The sequence below is a fragment of the Ailuropoda melanoleuca genome, chromosome 7 (genome assembly GCF_002007445.2).
Source record: "Ailuropoda melanoleuca isolate Jingjing chromosome 7, ASM200744v2, whole genome shotgun sequence".
Taxonomy (NCBI): Eukaryota; Metazoa; Chordata; class Mammalia; order Carnivora; family Ursidae; genus Ailuropoda; species Ailuropoda melanoleuca.
The window spans coordinates 126,401,443-126,428,261 of record NC_048224.1 but is presented as its reverse complement, the minus strand read 5'-3'; the positions used below and the strand labels follow the sequence as shown (position 1 = coordinate 126,428,261).

The window sequence follows — 26,819 nt, the reverse complement described above, 5'->3', positions numbered from 1 at the left end:
TTAAGTGTACAAGTCAGTACAATTTATATTTAGGACAAAAAGTATATTTTTCAAATCCTATATTAGAATTTACTTATATTGTAAACTTTTATTATTTTTGTAGTATTTTCAAATTGATAAATATGAATCATTATAATTAAAAACTAAGAAAACAGGCAAATGTGGGTAATGAACTAAATACTTCCAAATATACCATCTAACATAAAATATATTTCTCCTGCCTTCCCTTCCCCCAGCTTACGCAGTGATATTTTCCCACAGGCTTGAGTCTGTTAATACGCCTGGTCGCACAGTTAAGCATCCAAGTCCTGGTTTCAGCTCAGGTCATGGTCTCAGGGTCATGGGATCAAGCCCTGCATCAGGCTCAGTGTGGAGTCTCCTTGGGATTCTCTCCCTCCCCCTCTGCCCCATCCTCTGCTCACATGCTCTCTCTCTCTAAAATAAATAAAAATCTTAAAAAAAAAAGGAACTTACTAATGTTATTTCATTAAAGCCATTGAGCATAATCAAGAGGTTTTTCTTTATCATTCAGACTAATATTTGCCAATAGTACAATAATGGAGATTTATCACAAAATGATTTTGAATTATTAATCTGTATTTTGGTAAACTAAGAGTGACGTACTTGTGAAATACTTCATTTCTCCCCAGAATACATTTCATTTAAACTTTCTTGATTAAAGTGGTGTAACAAGGGGCCCCTGGGTGGCTCTGACTTCAGCTCAGGTCATGATCTCGGGATCCTGGGATCAGGCTCTGTGTCGGTCTCTGCGGTTGGTAGGGAGTCTGCTTGTCCCTCTCCCTCTTTGCCCCTCCCCCACTCATGCTCTCTCTGTCAAATAAATAAATAAAATCTTTAAAAAGATGTAACAAACTATTCTTATTAATGAGTAAGACCACTGTCATATAGACTAGGCATATACATTTTTTTCATCTTTTTTTTTCTTTTTTTAAGATTTTGAGAGCGAGCACAAGCAGGGGGAGGGGCAGAAGGAGAAGCCGACATCCCACTGAGCAGGGAGCCCAACTTAGGGCTTGATGCCAGCACTCTGGGATCATGACCTGAGCTGAAGGCAGACGCTTAAACAACTGAGCCACCCAGGCGTCCCGGTTTCTTTTCACCTGTAAGAACAAGAGAAAAAGGAACTTAGTATAACTCCCTACTGCTTGAAAAAGCTGTGAGAAAAACACAATTCTCTTTATTTCTACAATCAGGTGATGATTTGAGATTTACATAAAAAGGGCTTATTGTATTATAATAACAATATTATTTTATAGTCTTCATCAGAGAAACTATTTTAATTATTTAGATTGTGAGACATGACCTAAAAGAACTCCGAGATTTCGATCTGGGTGGAGCACCTTATGGGTATACTCCATTTTGTGATAGCCGCACTGAAATGGATGGATATCGTTTCTGGAAAAAAGGGTACTGGGCATCGCATCTTTTAAAAAGGAAATACCATATCAGGTAAGAAAATGTATACTCTTACTTTTTAGTGACTAAATAACTTACTGGATCACAATACTCGGTTTTCTTAGAAATCAGACAGTAATGGCAACCAGTGAGTGTTTATGGCATGCCAGTCACTCTTACAAGACTTTACATGTATTAACTCATAAAATCTTTATGACAACCTTTTGAGATACCGTTATCCCCAGTTAACAGATGTGGAAACCACAGCACGCAGCACGCGTGTAACTTGCCCAGGCTTACACCGTCAGTGCATAGCGGAGCCAGGAGTTAAGCCCAGGTGATAGGACTCAAGTGAGAGGCTCCTAACCACTACGGATTAACTCATTTGTTACATAACAAAATGAGCATACTGTCTTCCGAGCTGTTGTTGCTTTGTAGAGCCATGACTTCCATGGTATTTTGGAAAAACTTGAGGTGACTCTACGAGGATATGGATCCTGACGGTATCATAGCAGACTTCAGACCCCTTGGAAACAGTGTTGGACATTGGGAGAAAATTTGTGAAAGGATTCTTTATTATTAGACCCAGGGATATATAAAGTCAGTCCCATTACAATCCCCCATCACTGGGGGAAAGTAAAAATCCATGAACAACATGGGCCACCAAAGACTATTCACTTTTGCAGTGCCTTGTATGTAGTGGATCTCAAGAAGTTCAGGAGAATTGCAGCAGGCGACAGGCTCCGGGGCCAGTACCAAGCTCTCAGTCAAGATCCAAACAGTCTTTCAAACCTCGATCAGGTAGGTAGAATGTTCATAGACTCATTTTCAGTACACGGATCCAGACTACTCCATTTCCTGCTTGTAAACTTCAAAATGTGACAACTTCAAAATGTGACATTTTCAGCCCCTTTCTCTCCCTTGGTACAATTCTGTATTGGATATCTCAACTGTCTCGACTTACATATAATTTTTCACTTTCAGCTCAACATTTTCAAAGCTAATCGTATTTTATCTTCACTTTTCCATCCTTCGGCCTCTTCATCCCACTACATGCCCTGTCTCGCTTACCGTACCTTTTTCTTCCTCACTTCCATCATCAGTTAAACATGTCTCCATCTCCGGTCTTCAAGACAAACTCCCTTCATTCTGTGTCCCACCTAGCTACTGCCTTACATTTTGTTTTTACTAATAGATAAACACCTTTTTCTCAATATCTGACTAATTTCCAGCATCACTTATCCTAATGATGTGACCCAGAACCTCCCAGAATTACGGGGATAACAACCACAGCTTCCCCCAGAGGGTCACTGGGAACGAGGATAAGTGCAGTCTTTTCACTTTGCTCCCTTGGACCCATGAGATTCTTGCATGCGGTGACACAGCACCATAGAAAGGCTGGTGGTTGAGAATGGAATGCTGCACCCCACTCTTGCTGGGTATTGTCTCCGCGGTAGCACCTCTTTTGCCTTTAGTAAATCATTCTATTGCTCCATCAGGCCAGCAGCCTCTGGGTTGCGTAGTATGCGACGGGACCATGGGATCTCTTGGTCATGTGCCCTCTGCCAGGCTTCCCTTCCTTGCGATAAAGTGGGTTTCTTGGTCTAATGCAATATTAAATGGAGTCCTCTCTCCGTGGCTAGCTCTGTAAGCCCTTGGATAATGGTGCTAAGTCTCTGCGAGCAGGAAGGCAAACCCATACACAGAATCTGTGTATATTTCAGCTCAGAAGAATCTCTGCTTCCTAGTTAGTTAGAAAGAGTCTAATCTAGTCAGCACTCAAAATGAAATAGTCTGAATTGTCCTATGTCAATGGAGGAAATTGAGTTTAGTTTAAATCTCCATGCCCAGATGGCTTCATTAGTGAATTCTACCAAACATTAGAGAAATAATACCAGTTCTACTCATTCTATGAAGCCAACATTCCCTTGACATTAAGGCCATACAAAGACATTACAAGAAAGGAAAATTACAGACCAACATCCCACATGAACAGATGTAAAAATCCTTAATAAAATCTCAGGAAATCAAATCCAGCAATATATAAAAAAGACCCTATATCATAACTAAATGGACTTTATCCCTGGGTTCGTTCCATTTTAGAGTACCAGTCAGTGTGATTCACTGTATCAACAGACCAATAATAAAAACCACATGATCAACTTAATACAAAAAAACATTTGATATATTCCAATATTCATTCCTAACAAAAGCTCTCAGCAAACCAGGACAGGAAGGGGACTTCCTCAGCCTGGTAAAGGACACCTATGAGGGGTGCCTGTGTGCCTCAGTCAGTTGAGCATCTGACTCTTGGTTTCCGCTCAGGTCATGATCTCGGGGTCGTGAGATCGAGCCCCACATCAGGCTCCATGCTCAGTGCAGAGTCTGCTTCAGATTGTCTTTCCCTCTCCTTTTGCTTCCCCCATCTCCTGTGGTCACTCTTTCTCTCTCTCTCTGTCTTTCAAGTAAGTAAATAAAATGTTTAAAAAGACACCTATGAAAAACCTATAGCTAACATCATACTTAATGGTGAAATACTAAATACTCTCCCCCTAAGATCAGGAGCAAAGCGAGGATATATACTCATCATTTCTGTTCAGCATTGTAGTAGACGTCCTAGGTAGTACAGCAGGGCAAGAAGAATGAAAGGCGTTGCGTTGGCAAGTAGTAAGTAACCTTTGTTTTCAGACAGCAGAATCATCTATGTAGAAAATCTCTATAACCTGCTAAAAGGTTATATGGAACCAATAAGTATATTTAGTAATACTGCAGATATAAGATCAATATATGAATATCAATTTTGTCTTTCTATTTACTAGCAACAGTTGGAAATCGAAACTGAAAAAGACGATACTATTTCTAGTAGCATTTTTTAAATTAAGTTCATGTAGAAATGCGGTAGACCTGAAATAGCCAAAACGGCTTTGAAGAAGAACAGAGTTGAAGACTTACTTTGCCTGATTTCAAGACTTGATATAAAGCTATTGTCATCAAAATGGTGTGGTTCGGTTTAAAGATAGATAATTCAATCTGTAAATAGGAACAGAGAGTCCAGAGATAATCCACACATGTGAACAGTTGACTTTTGACAAAGGTGTGAAGGCAGCCCAGGGAGAGAGGACGGCCTTCTAAGCCGATTGTGCTGGAACAACTGGACATCTGTATACAAAACACACGCCCCCATCCATAAGATACACGGCACGTAAAAACTAACTCAAAACACATCGTACGTCTAGAGAAAAAATGTAAAACTATAAAACTTTTAAAAGAAGAAAATAAATCTCTGTGGCCTTTATGCAGATTTTTTAGACCTGTTTAAAGTGTGATTCACATAAGAAAATAATTGACAAATATATAACAACTTTCAAAACTCAATGAGAAAGAAAACAATCATTTTTTTAAAAAATCAGATTTTCACAGACCCTTCGCCAAAGATCATGATCAAGTGGCAGTAAGTCCATGGAAAGAGGCTGAAGATTATTAGTCATTAGGAAAATGAGAATTAAAACCACAATGAACAATTCCACACACTATTAGAATGGTTGACATTTGAAAGACAGACCGTAGTAAGTGTTGACAAGCGTGCAGAGCAGCCAGAACTCGCATACATCGCTGATATGAGCAGGTAAAATGCTGTAGCCATTTTGGAGAACAGTTTGGCAGTTTCTTACGGATTTGAATTTACACCTACCCTACGACCAGCCATTCTACTTCAAGGGAAATAAAAGCACATGTCTACACAAAAACTTGTGTGTGAATAGTTGTAGCAGCTTTATTTGGAAAATCCAAATCTTACAGCAACCCCGATTCATTATCTATTGCTCCCAAACGACTTACCCGAAAACACAGCCGCCTACAGTAACACATAGATTCGGTGGGCCAGGAATCTGGGCCTGACATAGCTGAGCATTCTGCCCCACAGTCTCTCACGAGGCTGAAGTCATCGTCAACCCGGGGATGGCCCTCTCCTCTGGAGACTTGACTGGGCTCGGTCACGTACGTGCTTGTAGGCAGTACTCCGAGGTCTTTGTCACGTATGAGGCTCATTTGCCTTATAGACTTTCTTTAACCCCAGTGCCGGCAATCTTTGCTTAGAAAGCCCAGAGCATGCACGAATGTGAGAATCCCTGGAGCATTGTTTCCTAACAGGGAGGTGAAGGGTCGCCTCCAAATCTGGAGGACGTGGTGGCAGCTGACAGCAACGGCAAGAGCAGGCCCGGGGCGGGTGACCAGTTGCAGTGTTTCAGGACAGGCGGAGGCAGGGAGGCTGTCCGCTTGGGCGAACATGAGGTGGTGGGTGTCTGGGCTTCCGGCTGCATCCCTGACGCCTGGGGTGACGTCCAGGACAGCTGTGGGCGTAGTTCTAGTGCATGGGTTCATCACGACACAAGATGACTGGGTCATATTAAGTATCCAATAGCTTAAAAATAGACACCTTAGATCTGCGAATGTTTTTTGAACCTGTTTTTAATCTAATTGACATCATCAGCCTCATTCCCTCTAATTTCGCTACCTCCTTGTTTAAATCATTTTTTTCTATAGGATCTTCCCAATAACATGATTTACCAAGTCGCCATTAAGTCTCTTCCTCAAGACTGGCTGTGGTGTGAAACGTGGTGTGATGATGACTCCAAACAGAGAGCCAAAACCATTGATCTGGTGAGTGTGTGCGCTGTCGTGTGCGTGCCAGCAGATGTGAACATGTTCCAATACAACAATTTCTCTGACAGATGGAATGGCACCCCGATGGCACCCTGCTGCTTCGTCTGTTATGTACTGTTCTGTTTACTTAGGTTGGCCAAGTACAGGGCTGTGTCAGGGGCCTCTGGGACCACCCCAAGGTTTAAGGAATCACTAAGAGGACTCCCAGGACTCAGAATATCGCCCTGCTCATGGCTGTGCTTTATTCCAGTGTCCTCAGAGGCAAGAGATGTATGGGGCAAAGTTCAAAGCAGGTGCAAGCTTCCAGGAGCCCTCTCCCCGTGCAGTCACACAGGACAAGCTTAACCCCCTAAGCTGTGAGGATGCCACGACACTGGTGAGGTGTTGTCTCGCAGGGCAGCTTGGTAGGAACCCAGTGTCCAGGATTCTTACTGGGGCTGGTCGCACGAGCACTCCCCGGCCTGTCACATACCAGGCACTTCACACATAAAAACACTGAAAATTCCCAACATCCCAAAGGAAAACAGGTTCAGCATCAACCACGGGGTTGGCCCGGGTTAGGCATTGTGAGCCACTCTTACCAGGAATGGTGGGAACACTCCTAAAACCCAGGTTCCCAGACGCCAGCCAGGGGCCATCCTTGCATGCAGGCCTTTCTAAGGATAGCGATCTCGGGCTTGCTGCGTTACTCTTTCCTGCACAGGGGCTTCTGAAGAAAAGCCAGGTTTCTCAGCACGGGCGCTATTTACATGTAGGACTGTGTAATTCGTATTGTGGGGGACCGGCCTGCGCTTCGTAGCGTGGTTAGCAGCATCCCTGGCCTTACCCACTAGGTGGCAGTAGTGTGTACACACACACACACACACACACACACACACACACACACACGACACACAAAATGTGTCCAGACCTTGTCAGAGCTCACTGAGGGGCATAACAACCCCGTTTAAGCACCACTGATATAGAGTATAGGGAAAAAATTGTAGCACAAAAAACTAAGGAAAACAGTATTTTTAACAGTTTCTGACACAATTAAAATGAAAGAAAGTAGTTCCATGATCTTCACTGAACATATTGTCTGTAAGGTTAATTTCTGTAAAGAAAATCCTCTTTTCCCACTCACTTCAGGAATATATTACTATAGAAAAAAATCCACAATGGAATGAACTGAAAGTATTCAGTGAGGAAAGGATCAAGACAATAGGCTCATGGCTCATAACCAATAGCTTTCCCACAAGGAATTCTTGTAGCCACCACAAGAAAATGTCACATAGAAGTGAGCTCCGAGGTGCGTCCTCTGCAAATGCCTTGTAAGGAGCAAAGGGGAGCCTGGTGGGACTTGGGGAGGGTTGTGCTCCTCCCATTGTCCTTCTCATCTCAGTCCGTGACATCTCCATTCTTCACATGGCTCCAGCCAAACCCTCTGGGGGCATCAGTGACCTTGCTCCTCACGATTCCTGGGCAGCCCGTTAGCAGACCTTGTCAGCTGTACTGTCACCTACATCCAGAATCAGATCCTTCTCTACAATATGTTTTGCCTTTTAACTTTTAATTCCCCAGGGAACTCCATAGTAGGACCAGTTGCTCACTGAGTAGTTTAAATGGATCCTATATCAGTGGAACCTTGGAGATTGTTAGCTTGCTCCTCGGTGAGGAAGCACTAAGACCGCCCCCTACCCCCCCACACACACACACACACACAAACGCGCGCGCGCGGACATGTAGGTGAAATGTACGGGTCTCACCACTAGTAAGCGTGGAGTTGGAATCGTGACTGAGGATCCACATCCACTGGGTTTCCGCTGTGTCTCACGTAGGCTAGTTAATATTTTTAGACACGAGACTTATAAACTACTCTGAATTTTACGCCTATCAATATTTTGACAAATGAGTTCCAGTTAATTGATTTTTTTTCCAGTTAACTGATTTTTAATACCATCACGGTTGCTAATTAGAACAGAGGCATAAGAAGGGGAATGACTGTTTTTGCTAAAGAAACTCAAGGAATTTCTAAAGGCTAACAAATACTTTTGTCTGTGGAAAACATAAAGCATATAAACCAGACTTTAGTTCAAAGAAAAGAAAATATTTATTAACGTAGTCTGCTGTGTTCTTTTACAAAATGGTCATGTAATTAGATCTTTTGTCAAAAGTTTGCAGAATTGTTTGACAAACTCCTTGTTAACCATCAGAATGTTTTTAAACGATTTTTGTTTAAATTTCTGATTGAAGTGTTTGTATTGAACACTTATTGCTCGGATTAAGTAAGATTTGTGCTTTCACTTGAGTCTTTCCCTATTAAACTAATTTTAGTACTTTAAATACTTAGTACTTAGGACCCAGCTTTTCACAAAATGCATTTTGTTTGCTCTAGTGACATAGTAATGGACAGTGGTCCATCCTTCCTCCTTTTCTTAACTGAAGTATAATTAACATACAAGGGTAATAGGTTTTCATTAACAAAACTTTATTTAAACTTTTAGTGCAATAATCCCAAAACAAAAGAACCCAAGCTAAAAGCTGCTGCCAGGATTGTCCCAGAATGGGTGGAGTATGACACTGAGATACGACAGCTGTTAGATCACCTTGAAAACAAGAAGAAAAATGCAAGTAAGTCAGCATTTTACGGTGGTGTATGAACCATGTGTTGCATTAACTGAGATTATAATAGATTACACACTCATTTCTTGGTGAATTTGTGAAGTGATTAGGTCAGAATGTAAGAAATTTATGGCATCATTAAGAATTTTCTTTTTATGTGGACTAAGCTCACAAATTAACAACATGGATAGAGAATCTTTTCTCCTGTGGAGAGAACTTCAGTTCGTGTCACCACAGATACGGGTGCTGTGGCATTAGCCGCCTGACAAAAACCAGTAAAAAATAAAAGTAGAAAAAATGCCTGACTTGAAGATTACACCAGATTTCCCTAGTGAGAAAACCCAAGCCCTGAGATTTAGTGAAAGACTTACATAGTAAGTGGAAATGCTACCTCCTGTCTCCTAAATTAATCTCCTGCAGATTGGGGTTTCCCGTGTGTTCCTGCTTCTAGCAGCCTTAGGGCTGGAGCGTGACTCAAATTAGATATGCTTCCATTTCCAAGATTAAACTATGGTTACCTGGGTATTTCATCACTCTGCATAAACCTTCACCAAATAAGTGTCGAATATTCTTTTAAAGCTGATATAAACTTCTTGATTGCCTTGTAATTCTCTTTCCTCATCAGTGCCTAGTTCTCTCAGTTTTTCTTTACTCTTTTTAAAAAATAGCACTGAGCTCCAGTCCGTGTTAGAGGCTTCACAGATTATATTAATCCTCAACAATAATTCTTTCCAGTGTTTCAGAGTAAAATACTTAATTTCCTCAGCTTTATTTTTTCAGGTAGAAATGTTAAATATAAACATAAAAATGTTATATATAGCCTTTCTCACATAAACATGAAATTGTGTTTCATCTTGATTTTCTGTATTCCTTAACAAAACCAATGTGGTTGTTTTCTGAGAAGTTCAGTATTTAAAACACACTCATGGATTTTTAATTAATAAATTAATAATTGAGACACCATTTCAATTCAGAAGAAGATTCTGTAAGTGGTGTGATATAACTGTTTTGAAGGGAAAGAGATAAGACAGAGAAAGGGGAGAAAAGGAAAAAAAGTAAGAAAGGAAATTTTACAGTTACCCAAAAATTTTTAATGCACAGAGATGAAATGTTTCTCTTATCACATTGGAAGGAGTTAAAGGATTAATAATATCCAGCGTTAGCAAGGGTATTGACAAGTGAGCACACTCATGAACTCATACATACAGTAGCTGTATAAATTAAGGACATACTATAGTATGTATAAAAATTTAAAATATGTGTGCCCTTTGACCCAGCAATTCACTTTAACAAATTTACATTTAAAAAAAAGAAATGATGGGGTGCCTGGGTGGCTCAGTTGGTTAGGCCAACTTGATTTCAGCTCAGGTCATGATCTCAGGGTCATGGAATCAAGCCCCACATCAGGCTCCATGCTGAGCAGGGAGTCAGCTTGAGATTCTGTCTCCTCCTTTCCCTCTGCCTCTCTCCCCATACATGTGCTCATGTGCACGCTCTCTCTCTCTCTCTCAAATTTTTTAAAAAAGAAAAATATATGTATACATATGTTATACCATTGTTTTTAATGAAATAGAAATAATTTATCCATTGGGACACCTGGGTGGCTCAGTCAGCTAAGTATCTGACTCCTGATCTATTCAGTTCAAGTCTTGATCTCAGAGTCATGAGGTCAAGCCATGCATTGGGCTCCATACTGGGTGTGGAGCCTACTTTTAAAAAAAGAAAGAAATAATTTATCCATTAATAGACTATTGGTTATATAAACATCATTACATACAAAAAATGAAATATAGAGTAGCCTTTCAAGAGAATTGAGATAAATGTATTTTGCTGACAGCGTATTTGAAGTTAAAAATAGAGAAATGTTTGTAATATGATTGACCCCATCTTAAAGAAAAATGGCATGTTTGTGTACATATGTAGGTGTAAAAATAAGAGAAGTTTAAAAAAATAAGTTTTATGAAAGATTATTACATTTTTCCTTAATTTTGAATTATAAATGTAAGATATGTTATAGACATTAAAACAACATGGAAGTATATAGGATAAAGTTGGAAGTCCTCTTTTACTCAAACTCAAAGAGGCAAGCATTTTTAAGGCTATGGTGTATCATTTATAAGGTTTGCATTTCTCTTATTGCAAACTGTATTAGTTTTCTGGGGTTGCTCTAACATAGTACCACAGCCTAGATGGCTTAAACAAAAGAAATTTTTTGTCTCACGGTTCTGGTAGCTTGAAGTCCAAGATCCAGGTGTTGTTAGGGTTGGTTCCTATTGAGGGCAGTGAGGGGAGATCTGCCCCAGGCCGCCTTCTTGACTCATAGGTGGCCATTTTCTCTCTGGGGCCCTTCACCTTGTCTTCTCTCCATATATGTCTGTGTGCAGATTTCCTCAGCCAACAAGGACACCAGTCATGTTGAATTAAGATGTACCCTAATGGCATCATTTTAACTTCATTACCTCTGTAAAGATTCTATCTCCAAAGAAGGTCACATTCTGAAGTCCAGCAAGTTAGGATTCCACCATATGAATTTTGGAGGGAAACAGTTCAACTCATAACACGAATAGAGTTGAGGATATTGTCATATGTTTAAGAGCCATTTGTAATTTCTTCTGTTTTCCAACTGTTTATTCTTGTCCTTTGCTCATTTTTTTCTGGAGGATTGTTGTCCAACACTGGAAAAAAATTAATGATCTTTATTCCAGAGGTTTGTGTTGCCACCTTAATCGTATACTAAAATTCCTGTATTATTTACGTCTCATTTGGCACATTTTTTATCCTGTTACATTGGTCTCTGTCTATATATGTGCCTATTTCACACCCCTTTAATTATTGAAGATTTATAACATGTTTTAATATTGAGTAGGGATTATCTCCCCTCACTGATATTTTGTTGTTGTTGTTTTCCTGGTACTTCTGTTCATTTTTCCATATAAGCTTAGAATCATCTTATCTAGGTTGAAATTTTTCAGGGGTTTTTTTTGGGGGGGGGGGTTGGAGGGAAGGTTACATTAAGTTTATTAATTAGGTTAGGGAGTATTGACATCTTCATGAAAACTGCTCTTCCCATCTAAGAACACGTTGTATCTTTCTATATGTTCAGGTTCAGTTTTATGTTTGTCAAGAATCAAAACATTTTAATCATCTAAGTTTTATATCTTTTTAAGCTTGTTCCTAGGTATTGCATTGTTTTGTTACTATTATGAATGGGGTTTTCTCTTACAATGTATCTTTTTACTGGTGGTTACTTGTACATAGAAAGACTATTGTTTTCTGCCTATGAATTTTTATTTCTGTGATCATACTGAATTCTCATTTATAGTAATATTTAAATTGATTCTCTTGATTTTTTTACACCCAAGATTATCTGCAAACAAAAATGGTTTTTCCTCTGCCTTTCTAATCATTATACCTCATGTTGCTTTTTCTTGTCTAATTGCTTTGGCTGATAATTCCAATATGATGTTAAATAACAGTAGTATACTAGGCCTCTTTCTCATTTTGGCTGGCCAACCTTCTGTGTTTCCCTATTAAGTAAGATAATAGCTTTGGACTACAAATTTTATCATGTTGAGGAAATAGCCATTGATTCCTATTTTAATAAATGTTTTTATCAATAATGAGTTGCATATGATTGCCTCTTCAACAGAAATAGAAGTGACTATCTGGTTTTTGTATTTGATTTATTAAAATGACAAACTATATTAATATATTTCCTAATATTGAATCATCCCTGTGTTCCAGGATTAAACTCAGCTTGGTCATGACCTATTATTATTTTTCCTTTTTTTAAGTTGAGATATATTTGACAGATAAAACATTAAATTAGTTTTAGGTGTATAACATGATTTATTATTGGTATGTATTGTGAAATGATCACAAGTCTAATATTCATTACCATACACAATTACAAAATTTGTTTTTGTTGTGATGAGAACTTTAAAAATCTCTTAGCAACTTTCACATGTACAATACAGTATTGTTAAATATAGTCACCACACTGTTCATTATATCCCTATGACATTTATAACTAGAAGTTTGTACATTTTGACCCCCTCACCTATTTTGCCCATCCCCCACCCCCACTCTGACAATCACTAATCTATTTCCTTATCTGTGAGATCAGTGTTGTTTTATTTTAGGTCCACATATAAACGAGATCATAGAGTATTTGTCTTTCTGTCTTACTTCGTTCACTTAGCATAATATCCTCAAAATCCATTCATGTTGTTGCAAATGGCAGGATTTCCTTCTTTTTATAGCCAAATAATATATCACTTTACATACACAAAGACACACACATACACGCACACCACATTTTTCTTATCCATTCATTTATCCATCAGTGGACACTCAGGTAGTTTCCACGTCTTGAGTATTGTAAATAGTGCTGCAGTGAACGTGAGGACATAGATACCTTTTCAAGTCAATGTTTTTGTTTCCTTTGGATAAATACCCAGAGGTAAAATTCTGGATCATATGGTAGTTCTTTTTGTAATTTTTTGAGGAACCGCTGTACGTTTTCCATAGTGGCTGCACCAATTTACATTTCCCTCAGCAGTGCACCAAGGTTCCCTTTTTTCCACATCCTTGCTAACACTTATTATTTCTTGTCTTTTTGATAATAGCCATTCTGACAGGTACAGGATGATATCTTATTGTGGTTTTTATTTTCATTTCCCTGATGATTAGTGATGTTGACCTGTTGGCCATTTATATTTTATCTTTGGAGAAGTGTCTCTTCGGAGCCTCTGTCCATTTTCTTAATTGCATTGTTTGGTTTTTTGCTGTTGAGTTGTATGAGTTCTTTATATCATTTGGATATTAACCCCTTATCAGATATATGATTTGCAAATATTTTTTCCTAAGCTATGGGTTGCCTTTTCATTTTGTTGATGGTTTATTTGCTGTGCAGAAGCTTTTTAGTTTCATGTAGTCCTACTTGTTTACTTTTGCTTTTGTTGCCTTTGCTTTTGGTGGCAAATTCAAAAAACGTTACCAATACTGATCTCAAGATGCTTGCTGCCTGTGTTTTGTCTTGGAGTTTTATGGTTTCAGATCTTAGCATTTGATCCCTTTTGAGTTAATCTTTGTGTATGGTGTAAGAATGGAGCCAAGTTTCATTCTTTTGCGTGTGGCTGTCCAGTTTGCCCAACACCCTTTATTGAGGAGACTGTACTTTCCCCATTGTATATTCTTGGCTCCTTTGTTATAAATTAATTGACTATATGTTTATGATTTATTTTTGGCCCTCCATTCTGTTCCAGTGATCTGTGCATCTGTTTTTATGCCAGTGTCAAACTGTTTTGATTACTGTAGCTTTGTGATGTCGTTTTTTTTTTTTTTAAAGATTTTATTTATTTGACAGAGAGAGAGACAGCCAGCGAGAGAGGGAACACAAGCAGTGGGAGTGGGAGAGGAAGAAGCAGGCTCTTAGTGGAGGAGCCTGATGTGGGGCTCGATCCCAGAACGCTGGGATCACGCCCTGAGCTGAAGGCAGAGGCTTAACCACTGTGCTACCCAGGCGCCCCTGTGATGTCGTTTTAAATTGTTGCTTCCAGCTTTGTTCCTTCTTGAGATTGCTTTGGCTATTTGGGGTCTTTTGTGGTTCTTTATAAGTTTTAGGATTGTTTGTTCTATTTCTGTGAAAAATGGCATTGGAATTTTGATACGGATTGCACTGATCCTGCAGATTGCTTCGGATAGTAGGGACATTTTAAGAATAATGACTCTTCCAGTCCATGAGCATGCAATATCGTTCCATTTATTTGTCTCTTTATCAAGTTCTCATAGTTTTCAGCGTACGAGTCTTTCACTTCCTCAGTTAAATTTATTCCTAGGTATTGTATTCTTTTTGATGCAATTGTAAATAGATTATTTTCATAATTTTTCTTTCTTATAGTTTGGTATTGCTGTATAGAAACACAACAGATTTCTGTATGTTGATTTTGTGTCCTGCCACTTTACTGAATTCATTTATTAGTTTTAACAGTATTTAGTGGAATCTTTAGGGTTTCCTGTATATAATATCGTGTCATCTGCAAATAGTAACAGTTTACTTCTTTTTAACTTGGATGCCTTTTATTTCTTCCCTAACTGCTATGGCTAGTACTTCCAATACTATGTTGGAAGTGTTATGGGTAAGCATTCTTATCTTGTTCATGATCTGAGGGGGAAAACTTTTAGCTTTTTGCCTATCAGTATGATGTTATCTGTGGACTTGTCATCTATGGCCTTTATTATGTTGAGGCACAGTCCCTCTATACCCACCGAGTTGAGAGCTTTTATCATAAATGGATGTTGAGTTTTTTCAGATGCTGCTTCTGCATCCTTGAGATGATCGTATTTTTATCCTTCATTTTGTCGATGTGGTGTATCATGTTGATTTGTGGATGTTGAGCCATCCTTGCATCTCTAGAATAAATCCCACTTGATCATGGTGTGTGATCCTTTTAACATTGTTGAATTTAGTTTCCTAATATTTTGTTGAGGGTTTTTTACATCTTTGTTTATCAGAAATATTGGTCTGTAATTTTCTTTTCTTATAGTGTCCTTTTCTGATTTGGGGATCAAGTTAATGATGGTCTTATAAAATGAGTTCAGATGTGTTCCTTCCTTGTCTATTGTTTGGAAAAGTTTAAGAAACTTGGTATTGGTATTGGTATTGGGGCGCCTGGGTAGCGCAGTCATTAAGCGTCTGCCTTCGGCTCAGGATGTGATCCCAGCGTTCCGGGATCAAGTCCCACATCAGGCTCCTCCGCTGGGAGCCTGCTTCTTCCTCTCCCACTTCCCTGCTGTGTTCCCTCTCTCGCTGGCTGTCTCTCTGTCACATAAATAAGTAAAATCTTTAAAAAAAAAAAAAGTATTGGTATAATTATTCCTTAAATATCTGGTAGAATTCACCAGTGAAACCCTCTGGTCCTGGGCTTTTGTTTCTCAGGAGGTTTTGATTACTGATTCAGTCTCCTTACTAGTAATTGGTTTGTTTAGGTGTTCTGTTTCTTCATGAATCACTATATTCATGATAAGTTGTATGTTTTTAGGAATTAATTCATTTCTTCTAGGTTGTCGCAGTTTCTTGGTGTATGATTGTTCATAGTAGTCTCTTAATGATCCTTTGTATTTCGTGGTTATTTTTTTTTTCTATTTCCTAATTCTCCCTTCTGTTCAAGGATTTTTTTTTTTTTTACTTCTATTGATTTTTTTTGGAGGCAATCACCTTAATTTTTGACAGATGTTTTCTCTGCTTGCTGCCTTTGAATTTCAGTTTCTTCTTGTTTTATGGTTTCACTGAATTTTATTTTCAGAATAATCTGGAAAATATTAGAATCATCTTAAGTACCTCTTTGGTTCTTTGTTACCTTTATTTCTTTTGGGTATGTTGTTTGTTCATCTTGGTCCTTTTTTCTTCTCTTGGTCTTCCTCAGATGCCTGGAGATCCTTGGCTATTTTTATATTTTTAAGAATAAAAGATGAGATTGATCAATACAGAGAGCTGGCAAGGGTTTCCTCTGTGTAAAAATGTTTGTTTTCCCAATAGGCTTCTTTCCTGAGTGGGAGGGTTAATCTGTAGCTCCAGGTACATTAGCGTGTGCAGAGTTGACAGACCTCTCTCTGGATGTAAGTGCGTGGAGCAGATACAGACCTGCTGCACACCAGCTGGGCCAAAAGCCAAAGTGAGGCCATTTTATTCAAGAGCATTGACGCTCATGTGAAAATCAGTCTCTGTCTCTCAGCAGATGATTCAACTTCTTTTTTTTTTTTTTTTGAATCATCTTCTACTTTTTGTCGTGAAATGAACAGCCCGTCCAGTTCTCCCTGAAATGCGGAGGACAGACTGAGAGCAGGAAGCTGCGAGGCGCAGATTTTCCTGACGGGTTTCAGCTACCGCTTCACATTCTCACTCACGCCCACCAGTGGTTGCTGTGAGGCGGTTCTCCTCTGCCGGGAAATCAGCCCCTCGTCCCAGCCGTGTGCTCGTGTACCAGCTACGTGTCCTGTCTTCCAGTTTTAGAAATTCATTCATAAGTCTGCTCTGACGAGGTCTCAGAACCACTTCCCCCCTTCTCATTATTGTTATTCCCTTTTATATTTCTTTATTATCTCGCAAGTGGAATTTAGTGAAGAGAGAAACATAGTCTCACATCTCGAATTGTGGAATAGGATGCATTTAAATTACACTTTAATTCATTTCTGCCTGAAAATGTCATTTTGAATTCTCAGTGTTTCACAGTCAGTGAGTATGTGACAGCTGTGACGCAGAAGGAAACACCGCTTTGGTCTCTGAGAGTCTTCACTAGTCCTGAGCCTCACGTCTGTGTCAGCTTCTGTCAGTGTTCGCGAGCTCGTCACCTCCCGTCTCAGAAAAGGACCGCTCCCTTACCTTAACGATAGGCTCTTCGTGTACGTGAGAGATCGCTCAGTATTTTCCAAGGCTTCCATTGCCAGGCAGGGTGCTAGGTTTTAGAGATAACAAAGCTAAAAAAGATGTGTTCCTTGCACTCCTAGACTCACGAGAGCTCCCTTCTAGGTGGTACAAGGTAAGTGCTCGTGACGCAATACAATAGGTACCATAAGGTACAAAGAACTAATCTCATTTCACGTATGGAAGCAATAGGTACTAAACAAAAGGATCCTCAGCACATGTGCTGGTTTTTCTGTGTCTCTTACTCTGGTGAGATTTATGCTAACAAGCTAATTTGATATCTAAGATTTCAGTAACTAAATGAATTTTCCTCCTCTACAGTCCTGACACACGATGAGCTCTAGCACTGGCTTCTAGAAGAAAAAAGAGGAAAGTACGACGAGAAATCTGCCACCTGCTGGGGAAGTGTGGAACTACTGCTAAGACTTTTGGAAATTTCATTGAAGATCAGTGACATATTCTTCTGTTTAAATAATATTAATTATTTAAAAATACATGTATTTAATGTACTGAATAATTTTAAGTTATATAAAAAATGGCCATCAAGTATTTAAAACGAGGTTATTTCTTTTTCTTTATTGCTTAAAACACTGGGTTTTCACCCATTAAAGTAATACTTTGCCAGATCGCCCAGTAGAAGAACATATCTGACGAGCTGGTCCTCACGGGGATTTATCAAACCATCTACATCTGTGTATTCCCTCTTTGTGCATCCATATTTCTTACCGCAAAATGCATTTAAAATTAGAAAAACCTCTTGTTTTTTTCTTCTTCTGAGAAAGAAAAAGAACTCATGGTTACCTCTGAATAATAAAAATAATAATAAGCCCATTTATAACTTTAAAATGAAAGAAGTGTGGTACCATATGATAATCATTTATTTATCTTAAGTGATATGATACAATTCTATACTGTATTTGTATTTTCTTAGTATTTCTAATTTTTATTTCACAAACTTCTATCCCTGGGCTTATGAGGTATGTATGCTTTTAAAAGAAGGAGTATAGAAAGAAGTGTCAAGTAGTCACTTTTATAGAAACTAAGTTAAGAATATGAAGTTTGTTTTCCTGCTATGTATTAATAATAGATGAATAGAAATTGGGAATGGGAGAGACCTCCGTGTCATTTGAACCCCATCCCCTGAAGAAGCTGATTCGATAGGGCTGGGCTGGGCAATCACGATCGTGTAAGGAGCTCCCCCTGTGATCTGCGGCCGAGTGTGTTGTGGGAAACGTCTCGCAGATGTTAGCCCCAGCCACCGCAGCAGGCCCCCTCCAGGCCGCGTCCAGTGGAGCCTGGGGCACCTGGGAACCTGCCAGGCCATAGGGAGCCATCTGCCTACAGAGAGAGGCGGGTCCCTCTGAGCGCCACAGTGAGCCAGAGCTGTCTACTGGGGTCTCTCCTCTTGCTCCTTCAGCTCCACTGAACGAGTCTAGCCCTCCTCGGTTCGGCAGCACGGCCCATAGAGTCTCTGGAAATAGCCTCCCTGTTCCCAGCTGCTTTCTTCATTCCTAATCGGAAGTCACAAGAGCTCTCCCTCTCCTGGTCACCCTTCCTTCGTCACTCGTTCCCCTCTGTCTGTGCTAAAATGGAGTGTTCCAGGTGTGGCCGGCCCTGATGGAACTCGAGTATTCCTGTGAGTTCCGAGGATCCTGAGGGATGCTGTGGAAGGCTGGCGCGGTAACTGAGCCTGGGATGGCCAACTCCATGGTGCTGTCCAACTCCTCTCTGGAGTCTGCACGATGTCTGGGCTCGGTGAGAGGAGGTAAGAGACTCTCTCAGCTTCTCATGTAGACCTGGCTAACTGAGGTGTGCTGTGGGTTTTGGGGCAGAATCCCCCCGACGGTAAGATGGCACTTTGCTTTTCTTTATCGTCAGCTTGTTTTCACGTCCATGAGAGTCTCGTGGGGAGAAGGGTGGGCTGGGCAAAGGCCCCCAACTCCCGTGCTCGTGACTGCCCACCAGCTCCGGGATGCTGGACTTCCTGTCTCATGGAGTATAAGCTAAAATTGCAGAATAGTGTAAATGGTTTTGATGTTCCCCTTGCAGTTTGTGTGTTGGGATTTGGAGGGCACAGTGTCCATATCTCATTTCCAGATGAGTGAGAGTTTGGATCTAACAATCCAGATTTAAGGGGCGCCTGGCTGGCTATTGGTAGAGCATGTGACTCTTGATCGCAGGGTCGTGAGTTCAAGCCCCACATTGGGCATGGAGCCCACTTAAAAAGAATAAATTTTAAAAATTTTAAAAATCCAGATTTATAAATAAGATACTTCTTTGCAGGGAGGTTCTTTTATAAAATGGCTCACTTTTGAATTTTCATGTTAAGTGCATACAGACTACTGTGCGATGCAAAAACCTGCCCTTTTCGGGGACCCAGGACGGGAACTGACGTGCAGCCCTGACAGAGAACGCCACCAGCGCCGCAGAGCTGGGAAGGCTCACACGGAGCCCAGGCACATTTGTGAACATCCTGGATCCAGGTGCAGGCCCTGCATCAAACGTTAACAAAACTCAAATCTTGGGGAAAAAAAAAAAAAAAAACACTTCATGAGAAGTTATAATCCCCTTATCTTTCCCCCTCCTTGAAACTGTCAAAAGTTTATTCAAGAATTTGGAGATTTTGAGCTTATCATGGAAAGAGCTATAAGCTTTAGGCATAAAGTAAACCCAAAATATGAGACTGAAGACCATGCAGTCTCCGTGCCACTCAGAAGCTTATATTCAAAAGGTTAGATTTTGGAAGTACCCATCCTTTGGCTCCAGGGATTAAGTTCAGAGGACAGCGGAGCCTCTAGGGAGAGAAAATGCTTCCGGAAAACACATAGGTCATCTCAGCCTGGGTTACAGACCCAATCAGGCTTTTAATGGGAAAAATATAGTTTGACACAAATGGGACTCCGGCCCCTGGGAAGCAGCCTGACCGCTGCCCCCGCCCCAGGAGGGGCTTCAGCAGGTAGACACCGAGTCAGGGTCCCTCCGCGACTACAGCATGGCTGAGACCGCTTTCTTCTTTGCTGCTAGATCTCAAAGAAGTTCGTGACATTTAGGGGGCAGGGGAAAAAATTAATGACATCTAACTTTCTACTAGAGCAAGTAAGACTATTCACCAAAGGACTCGGACGGTCCCGCTCCCTGGCTTCTCAGGCTCAGTACCACGCAGCCGGAGCTACTGTCCAACCCCTTTCTTGCCTGCTTCTCTCACTTGCCTTGGAAGACTTGAGCCAGCCCGTTCACTTCCAAAGAACCAGTGGATTTGGTAGAATCTTACCTTCGGTGGCAAAGTGAGGGAGGGGCGGCAGGAAGGCCCAGGGCTTGAGGCCGGAGCTCAGCTTACAGACAGCCGTGTGGCCCGGCGGTGCGTGGGCGCCTGGTCGCGTGGGTGCGTGGTCAGTGGTGTGTGGTCCGGTGGGTGCGTGGTCGGCGGTGTGCAGCGGTTGGTGGGGGCCAGGCCGCCGCTGCTCCGGTGTCGGAGGGATCCTGAAGTGGACAGCCACTCCCGTCTTGTCGTGGGTTATAGAGCTCAGGTTATCAAACACAAGCGTCTGTTCTCTGGGAAATTCCAGAGCGGAACCTCTTGACTTAAAAGTTACTGTTAACAATGTTGTTCAAAGATTCCAGATTTGGGAAAAAATCTTGTTCCCTAACAGTTGTTACTTGAATTTTAAAAGTTTCTTTGATCACCAAAGGAAAAAAAAAGTGTCTTTGATCACATGGATGTGCCCAACTCCAACCAGGCTTGTTTCCTGCCTGATACGATTTCACTTTAAAAGTTTTTAATTAGAATTGAGGGAATAAAAATTACTCGCATTTTAAAAGACTGGTTCAAAACCAAAACATGTGAATGACAAGGATCAACCTCAGGTGTAGTTTAAACCCTGGGGAGAAGGTGGAAGGGGAATCACGCGCTCGCCCTGCCCGGGAGGCGGAGTGGGGGGGCGTGACTAGCACCTGACGCCAGTCCGGGCCGGAGGGCGCTCAGCTCCTTTCACTCCAAAGTCGTGACCGCTCCCCCGGCACGTGGCCTTTTCCTGTCTTCCCGCGGTCCGCGGCTACCAGAAAATGTTTCTAAAAGGCTCCTTCTGAGGAAGGCCAAGAAGGAAGTGTCCATAAGCTGGACCAATCCAGTGACTGTTTAAGTACCTACTATGTGTCCTTTTAAGGTGACCAGGCCGGAATAAATAGCATTAAATAACTCTCCAAAGAAAAATGTTATAAGTGTCAGGAAGGAAGTGACATTGAGGTGCGAGGAGCATGCTAAACGGGAGGGGAGGTGCGGGAGGAGGTGGGCTGGGGCGGGGGCGGTCACAGGGTCACGCAGGGAGTTTGTGAACCACGCGAAGAGCTTCCGTGCTCTGTCCTTGAGTGCCGTGAGGGGCTTTGGCCTCCACTAACGCGGCCAGAACTGCTCGGTCTGCTGCAGTGATTCTAAGCGTGTTCCACCGCGGTCTGTCGGTAACAGCTCCGGCACACCAGGGCAGGCAGGCTGAGCTGCGGTTGGGTAATGCCGTTTCTCTTCGCTGCACAGCAGTCATGATAAAGTCGGCCTGGTGTCAAGGCCCCGGACGCAGGGCCCTCCCCACACGTTAGCCTTCCAGAGTGCATCCAGGACGAGGAAGACGGGCTATTTTGTTTGCAGTAAAGCTGTACAATTTCCACTTTCGTGAGGTCTTAGGAACTTGAGGTAATAAAAGGCATTAAACCGTAGGAAACAAAACACTGCAACAGGTGACAGAGTTAATAAAATCCTAAGAAAAACTTAACACAGTGAAATGTCGCTTAGAAGAGCTATCCTTTGCCATCTTTAAAGCATCTTTCATGCCAAGAAGAGTCCTAAAGATCTGGGAAGAGAAAATGGATCTGCCCTTCCTCTCTCTCTTCTCCTGGCAGCCCCCACGCCTGGGGGGATTTTCATAGCCTCAGACGGGGGCTGAGCACTCACGTATTACACAGATAGCACGATTCTTAAGAATTTGAAAACTGTGTGCTTTCTGGGAAGGTTCTAAATAAGTGTTCTAATCCTTTAATTTTAGAGTGTGCAGAGTCCTTGAGAAGAATGCCGCTTGGGTTTGTAGTTAGAAGTCTGACGGGGCGCCTGGCTGGCTCAGTCGATAGAACATGTGACTCTTGATCTCGGGGTTGTGAGTTCAAGCCCCATGTTGGTGTAGAGGTTACTTAAAAAAGACCTTTGATCAAGATAAACAGCATTCCCCCCCAACCCCAAGCAAACCCCTTTTAAGACTTTTGCAGAAATGTGCAAATTATGGTATAAAATCCAAAGGTTTCAAACAAAGCCAATTTAAATATTAGATTTTTAATAGTATTGAAACCAAAGAACTGTACACTTAAAGTCCTAGCTGTCCTGGGGCTTTCGGGGTTAAGAGGTTTTAACCATTTCTGCTCTTTATGCTCGGACTTTCCTTCAGCTCCACACACAAGCCACCCTCCCGTCAGCCCAGCCCTGGACTACATGCAAAGCAAAGCTGTAACCCAGACTTCTCCAGAAGACTACAAATGAATCAAAAGTAAGAAAATACTGATTTGACCATAAATATTTTTATTAAATGTGAAAATACACGGGCATAAAAATATTACCCATATTTGCAGATATATCTTAGACCCATTTCAATTAATTTTCAGTTTTTTTTATTAAAACACTAAATTGAGATGGATTACATTAGTCTTGTCTCATTCAGAACCAGCAATAGCCTTACAGTAGGACAGTAGTTTAACTTCTCAAACATCACGTTTTTCCTCCTCCACACTCTGCTTTCCACTGCAGGCAAGAGGGTCACCGCAGACAAGTGCAACAACACCTGTCCCTATACATAAAGCCACGCAGTGGCTAAACGTACTCTCCAATCATTCAGCAAATGAGATCATCCAGTAAAAAAAAAAAAAAATCCCCACCTATTAATATCATTTGCAATTGCAGAATAGACTCTGCACTAACAAAAGGAATGATCTGATTTAGAATAAGGATAGTATTCATTGACAAATTAGCAATTGCCTTCCTCCTTCCTTTATAAATATAGGAAAGTCCACTACATTCACTGAAGTTGCATGAATTTCTCTAGGTCACACCACGGACGGTACTCAGGGCTTTGGCAAGGCCAGCGGCTCTAACCCAGCCTGAGGAACTGGTTTAACGTAAGCATCTTCTGCATTTTTTTCACGGTAAATGTCATAACTTCTGACCAATTTCATGCTTTTAAAGGTGAAATCTTCCATTTTCCAGCACGATTGGGATATGCTGCCAGTTTCACATTGTGATTCTATTAACCTTTTTCCTACTTGGTTATCAGTATCTTTCCCTTAAAAAAACAACTATGGGAAGTTTTTACGTTCCACTATCAGAGTCCCAGAAAGTTGCTTTCATACTGATATTTAAGATAAATTTTTAATACTGACTAAAGAGAAGGATGTTTTAAAGTTAGCATTACGTCCATCCAATTCACAGTCATAAACTATTAAAATTGTTTTCAAGTTTTCATTTATCCATGCTAAGAAAGCACAAAGTTTCAAAAATGGGCAATAAATTTATTCTCTTTCATGTTTCTAGGCGGATGTGTTTACTGCTTGCTGCTGTGGAAAATACCCACCATGTACAGACCAGTGATGCTTCATTTCAGGAGCTGTACCAACAAGGAAGGAAGAAGGAGTTTAAGAAAGGAATCTAATACAGCTAAGCTAGGTACCCCTGCAATTTTACTTTTCCAGAAAGAGCCATAATGGTTACCGGGCAGCCACAGGCCCCAGAAACAAGAGCCAGGAGACTGAAAAGTGAGAGGAACCCAAGAACAAGTCAGACGCCTTTCAGTCCCATGCTCTCCGTAGCGTGACGACTGCTGCCAGCAGGCTGGTGGGACGAAGGCTCGCCCTCTGCCCCTGGAGCTTCTCTCGGTCACGGAGGGACAGAACGGAGGCCCGTCCTTCCGCCGGTGCAGCGTCACAGCTGGACTTAGGGGCCAGCACGGTCTTCCTCGAGTCTCTCTCTCGCGCTGGCACTCGGCACCATAGCTCTCTCCCCACTGAGGACCCGCAGGTAACTGCATTTCAGTTACGGTGACTAAACTGAATCCACGGTACCGTTTCAGAAATGGGAGTTACAATTACCGGTATGGACATCACGCCAACAGCCGACCGGGCCAGCCCGCCACCATCCTGACTCCTCCGGCCCCTGGGGCGACTTCTCGTCGTCTTCTCTGAATGGAAAGGCAAGGGATTTCATATGTCCTTGTTCTGATTCTCTGTGAAAATTCTTACTTTAAAAGTAGGTAGAGGCCATTGCTAGATCGCAATACGGTCACAGTGACATCAGGTAGCAAAGAACCAGACTGGCAAAAAATATTGCTGATAAAATGGAGGCATGAGATTACTAAGATGAGAGAATAAACAAAATGAATTTCCCTTGGAAACCCTTTCAGTACTGGCTTGAATTTTGAGACCTTCAAACAAAAGGAAACCTGCGAACTAGTCACTGATTTTCAAAATGCGTTGTTTATTGGTAAGAAATAAACTTCTAAGTAAATGCGAAAAGCACACAGGTGTTCTGCTCAACGCCACTATGTGGTTTTTGTCTCTCCGTGTGAAAACGTCTTCTCCACGCATGTTTCAGGATGATGGGGGAAGGAAAGGCTCTGTGCTTGGCTGCCGTGATCAGGACACCGCCTGCCACTGAAATTAAAATGCTTGATTTCATAAAAACAATATATTAGACCCATACTCATCAAAATCCTCTGAGGCCCAAACAAAAAACCTTTCCAGAACGAAGGCAGGAATTCTTATCTAAAGTAATTCTCTTACAGTTTAAATGCAGCAATAGTTCCATAAATATTTAATGTTCTTGATTAAAGTAACACTCAGTTTTTAGGGAAAAAATTATCCAGTATACAAAGACTGAATAAGTTCATTTCTTAAAAGGTAAGAGGAAGGTATCCCAAGAAGAGATGCCATCTTGACGGTGGAAATGCAGCCCGAGCTGACTAGGTTTGTAAACGTGTGTTTGTTTCTAGGCAGAACATCCAGAGGCGTCAGGGTCGGGTCAAGGGGCAGGTCTCCTGTCTAATGCCTGCCTCCAACAGTCCCGCGGGGGCGGGGGGGGGTACTACAGTCCAAGAGGGTCGGCCAGGCTGGAAGGATGGAAGAGAAGCTGCCCCGCCACCTTTATTAAAAGTGGGGTACATGGCTTCTGTCAACTGAGCAACTTTACATTTAACTCTAAGGCAGTCCTGTTACAGGAAATTGTTTAGCTCACTTCAGTTGTTAAAGTATTTATTTCATTCTGCACGTCAAGCTTATTTTAAGTAACACCACTGCTCTATTATCTGAACCTGTGTTACATATTACTCTTTTAATTTGTTTCATGTTAAACAAAAGGGCCCATACGTTGTTACGGTGAATTCTATGTCCGTGGTCTTCGGTGTTCTCTTGCAGGTACCCGACAAGCAATGCTTCACATCCATCCAGTCTGCACCTGGCCAAACCAACTACCACTTGGTCGCAGTTTTCTAAAAGATGATGGGCTCCGTCCCTCCTCCGGTGACAGCTGCGCTCACGCCAGCGGAGCTGAAACACTTATGCGTCGTCCGCGGAGGCTCTAACAGATAGTGGCAAGCACCCGGACTGACTGTCCCTAAGAACGTACAGCTCAACACGCCGGTGCTCTCGTCAAGAATCCTACAACACGGCCCTTCTCACGAGGCCCAGGGCTCCCCCGGACGCTTGGGCGCCGCCGTCCCCACAGGCTGGGGGGAGAGTCTGCGCACCTGTGCAGCCCGCGTGAGCCCTGCCAGCGCTGCGCCTCCCACAGACCCTGCCCCAGACCCCCCGGCATTTACACCAGCTGCTTTGTCAGAAACAGAACCGGTCTCCGCCTCCCTGCCTCCACATACCCATCAACCTCCCGTCTAAAATGGACAGAACGATTTTTCCTCTTAAAACAAACAACTCTTTGGTCATGGACAAACTAAGATTTGAATTTTTTTTTTCATTAGGATCCCGGAACAAGGTTTCTTTGTTTTTAATCTTTAAAAAAATTAAGGAAGAAGAGCAGAAAAACAGCTGGTTTAATTGAAGTGGAATTTAAATCTAAAAGGTCCGCCTGAGCTGAAGGGATTGAACCCCTGCCATGAGTTCCAGCTCCTGTGGAAAGGGCTGCCGCCCCCTCCTTGTTGACTCTCTGCATCCAGGGGATCTTCTCCATCATCAAACTTCTTCCTCATTTCTAGGAAAGAAACAAGCAAATTAAGACCCAGGTATTCACTAAGCACAGGGGCGGGAGGATTCCTTACTCTTCTCTTATCAAAACAGTACACAAATCTGGGCTCTCCCATTCCCACCCAGCTCCAAGGCTTGGTCTCAGCAAGAAGGGGTGGACATTCAGGGCTGACAATGGGAATTCGCTGAAATTCAGGCCCCCTGAATCTTCTCACCTCACAAGCATCTACCCAAGGAAATTCTCTGGAAAAAAAATAATTGCAGAGAAGGAGACCTCCAAAAGTCCCACTCTTAGGATCAACGAGCCATGTCACCACCCTGACTCCAGCAATGCAGTCCCAACCTGGCCAAGCATCTCATCGGCTTTCTGGGCCTCCCTCTTAGATCCAAGCAGAACTAAGGGTCCCTAGTGTGCAGCTCAGGAGGCCACCCGCACTGCTGTGCCTGGCAGTCCCGAGGAAGGTCTCGGATGGGACAGAGGAACACTGCGGGGGGG

At 41.9% G+C, this 26,819-nt stretch overlaps 2 protein-coding genes across 4 annotated transcripts in view; one reads left to right on the top strand and one right to left on the bottom strand.

The window, feature by feature from the left end:
• UGGT2 (UDP-glucose glycoprotein glucosyltransferase 2) overlaps window positions 1-22,631 on the top strand; it is a 186,003-nt gene extending 163,372 nt beyond the window's left edge. For all 3 annotated transcript variants that reach the window (XM_002918641.4, XM_034665381.1, XM_034665382.1), the window contains 6 exons: window positions 1,310-1,470; window positions 2,103-2,217; window positions 5,959-6,075; window positions 8,562-8,688; window positions 17,426-18,869; window positions 22,531-22,631. In XM_002918641.4, coding sequence (XP_002918687.2) covers window positions 1,310-1,470; window positions 2,103-2,217; window positions 5,959-6,075; window positions 8,562-8,688; window positions 17,426-17,448 — 543 coding nt within the window. In that variant the 3' untranslated portion in view covers window positions 17,449-18,869; window positions 22,531-22,631. The remainder of the gene's footprint in view (window positions 1-1,309; window positions 1,471-2,102; window positions 2,218-5,958; window positions 6,076-8,561; window positions 8,689-17,425; window positions 18,870-22,530) is intronic.
• Window positions 22,632-24,454: 1,823 nt separating this feature from the next.
• Window positions 24,455-26,819, bottom strand: part of DNAJC3 (DnaJ heat shock protein family (Hsp40) member C3) — a 73,073-nt gene continuing 70,708 nt past the window's right edge. The window contains exon 12 of the mRNA XM_002918645.4: window positions 24,455-26,330. Within this exon, the coding sequence (XP_002918691.1) occupies window positions 26,173-26,330 (158 nt within the window). The 3' untranslated portion in view covers window positions 24,455-26,172. The remainder of the gene's footprint in view (window positions 26,331-26,819) is intronic.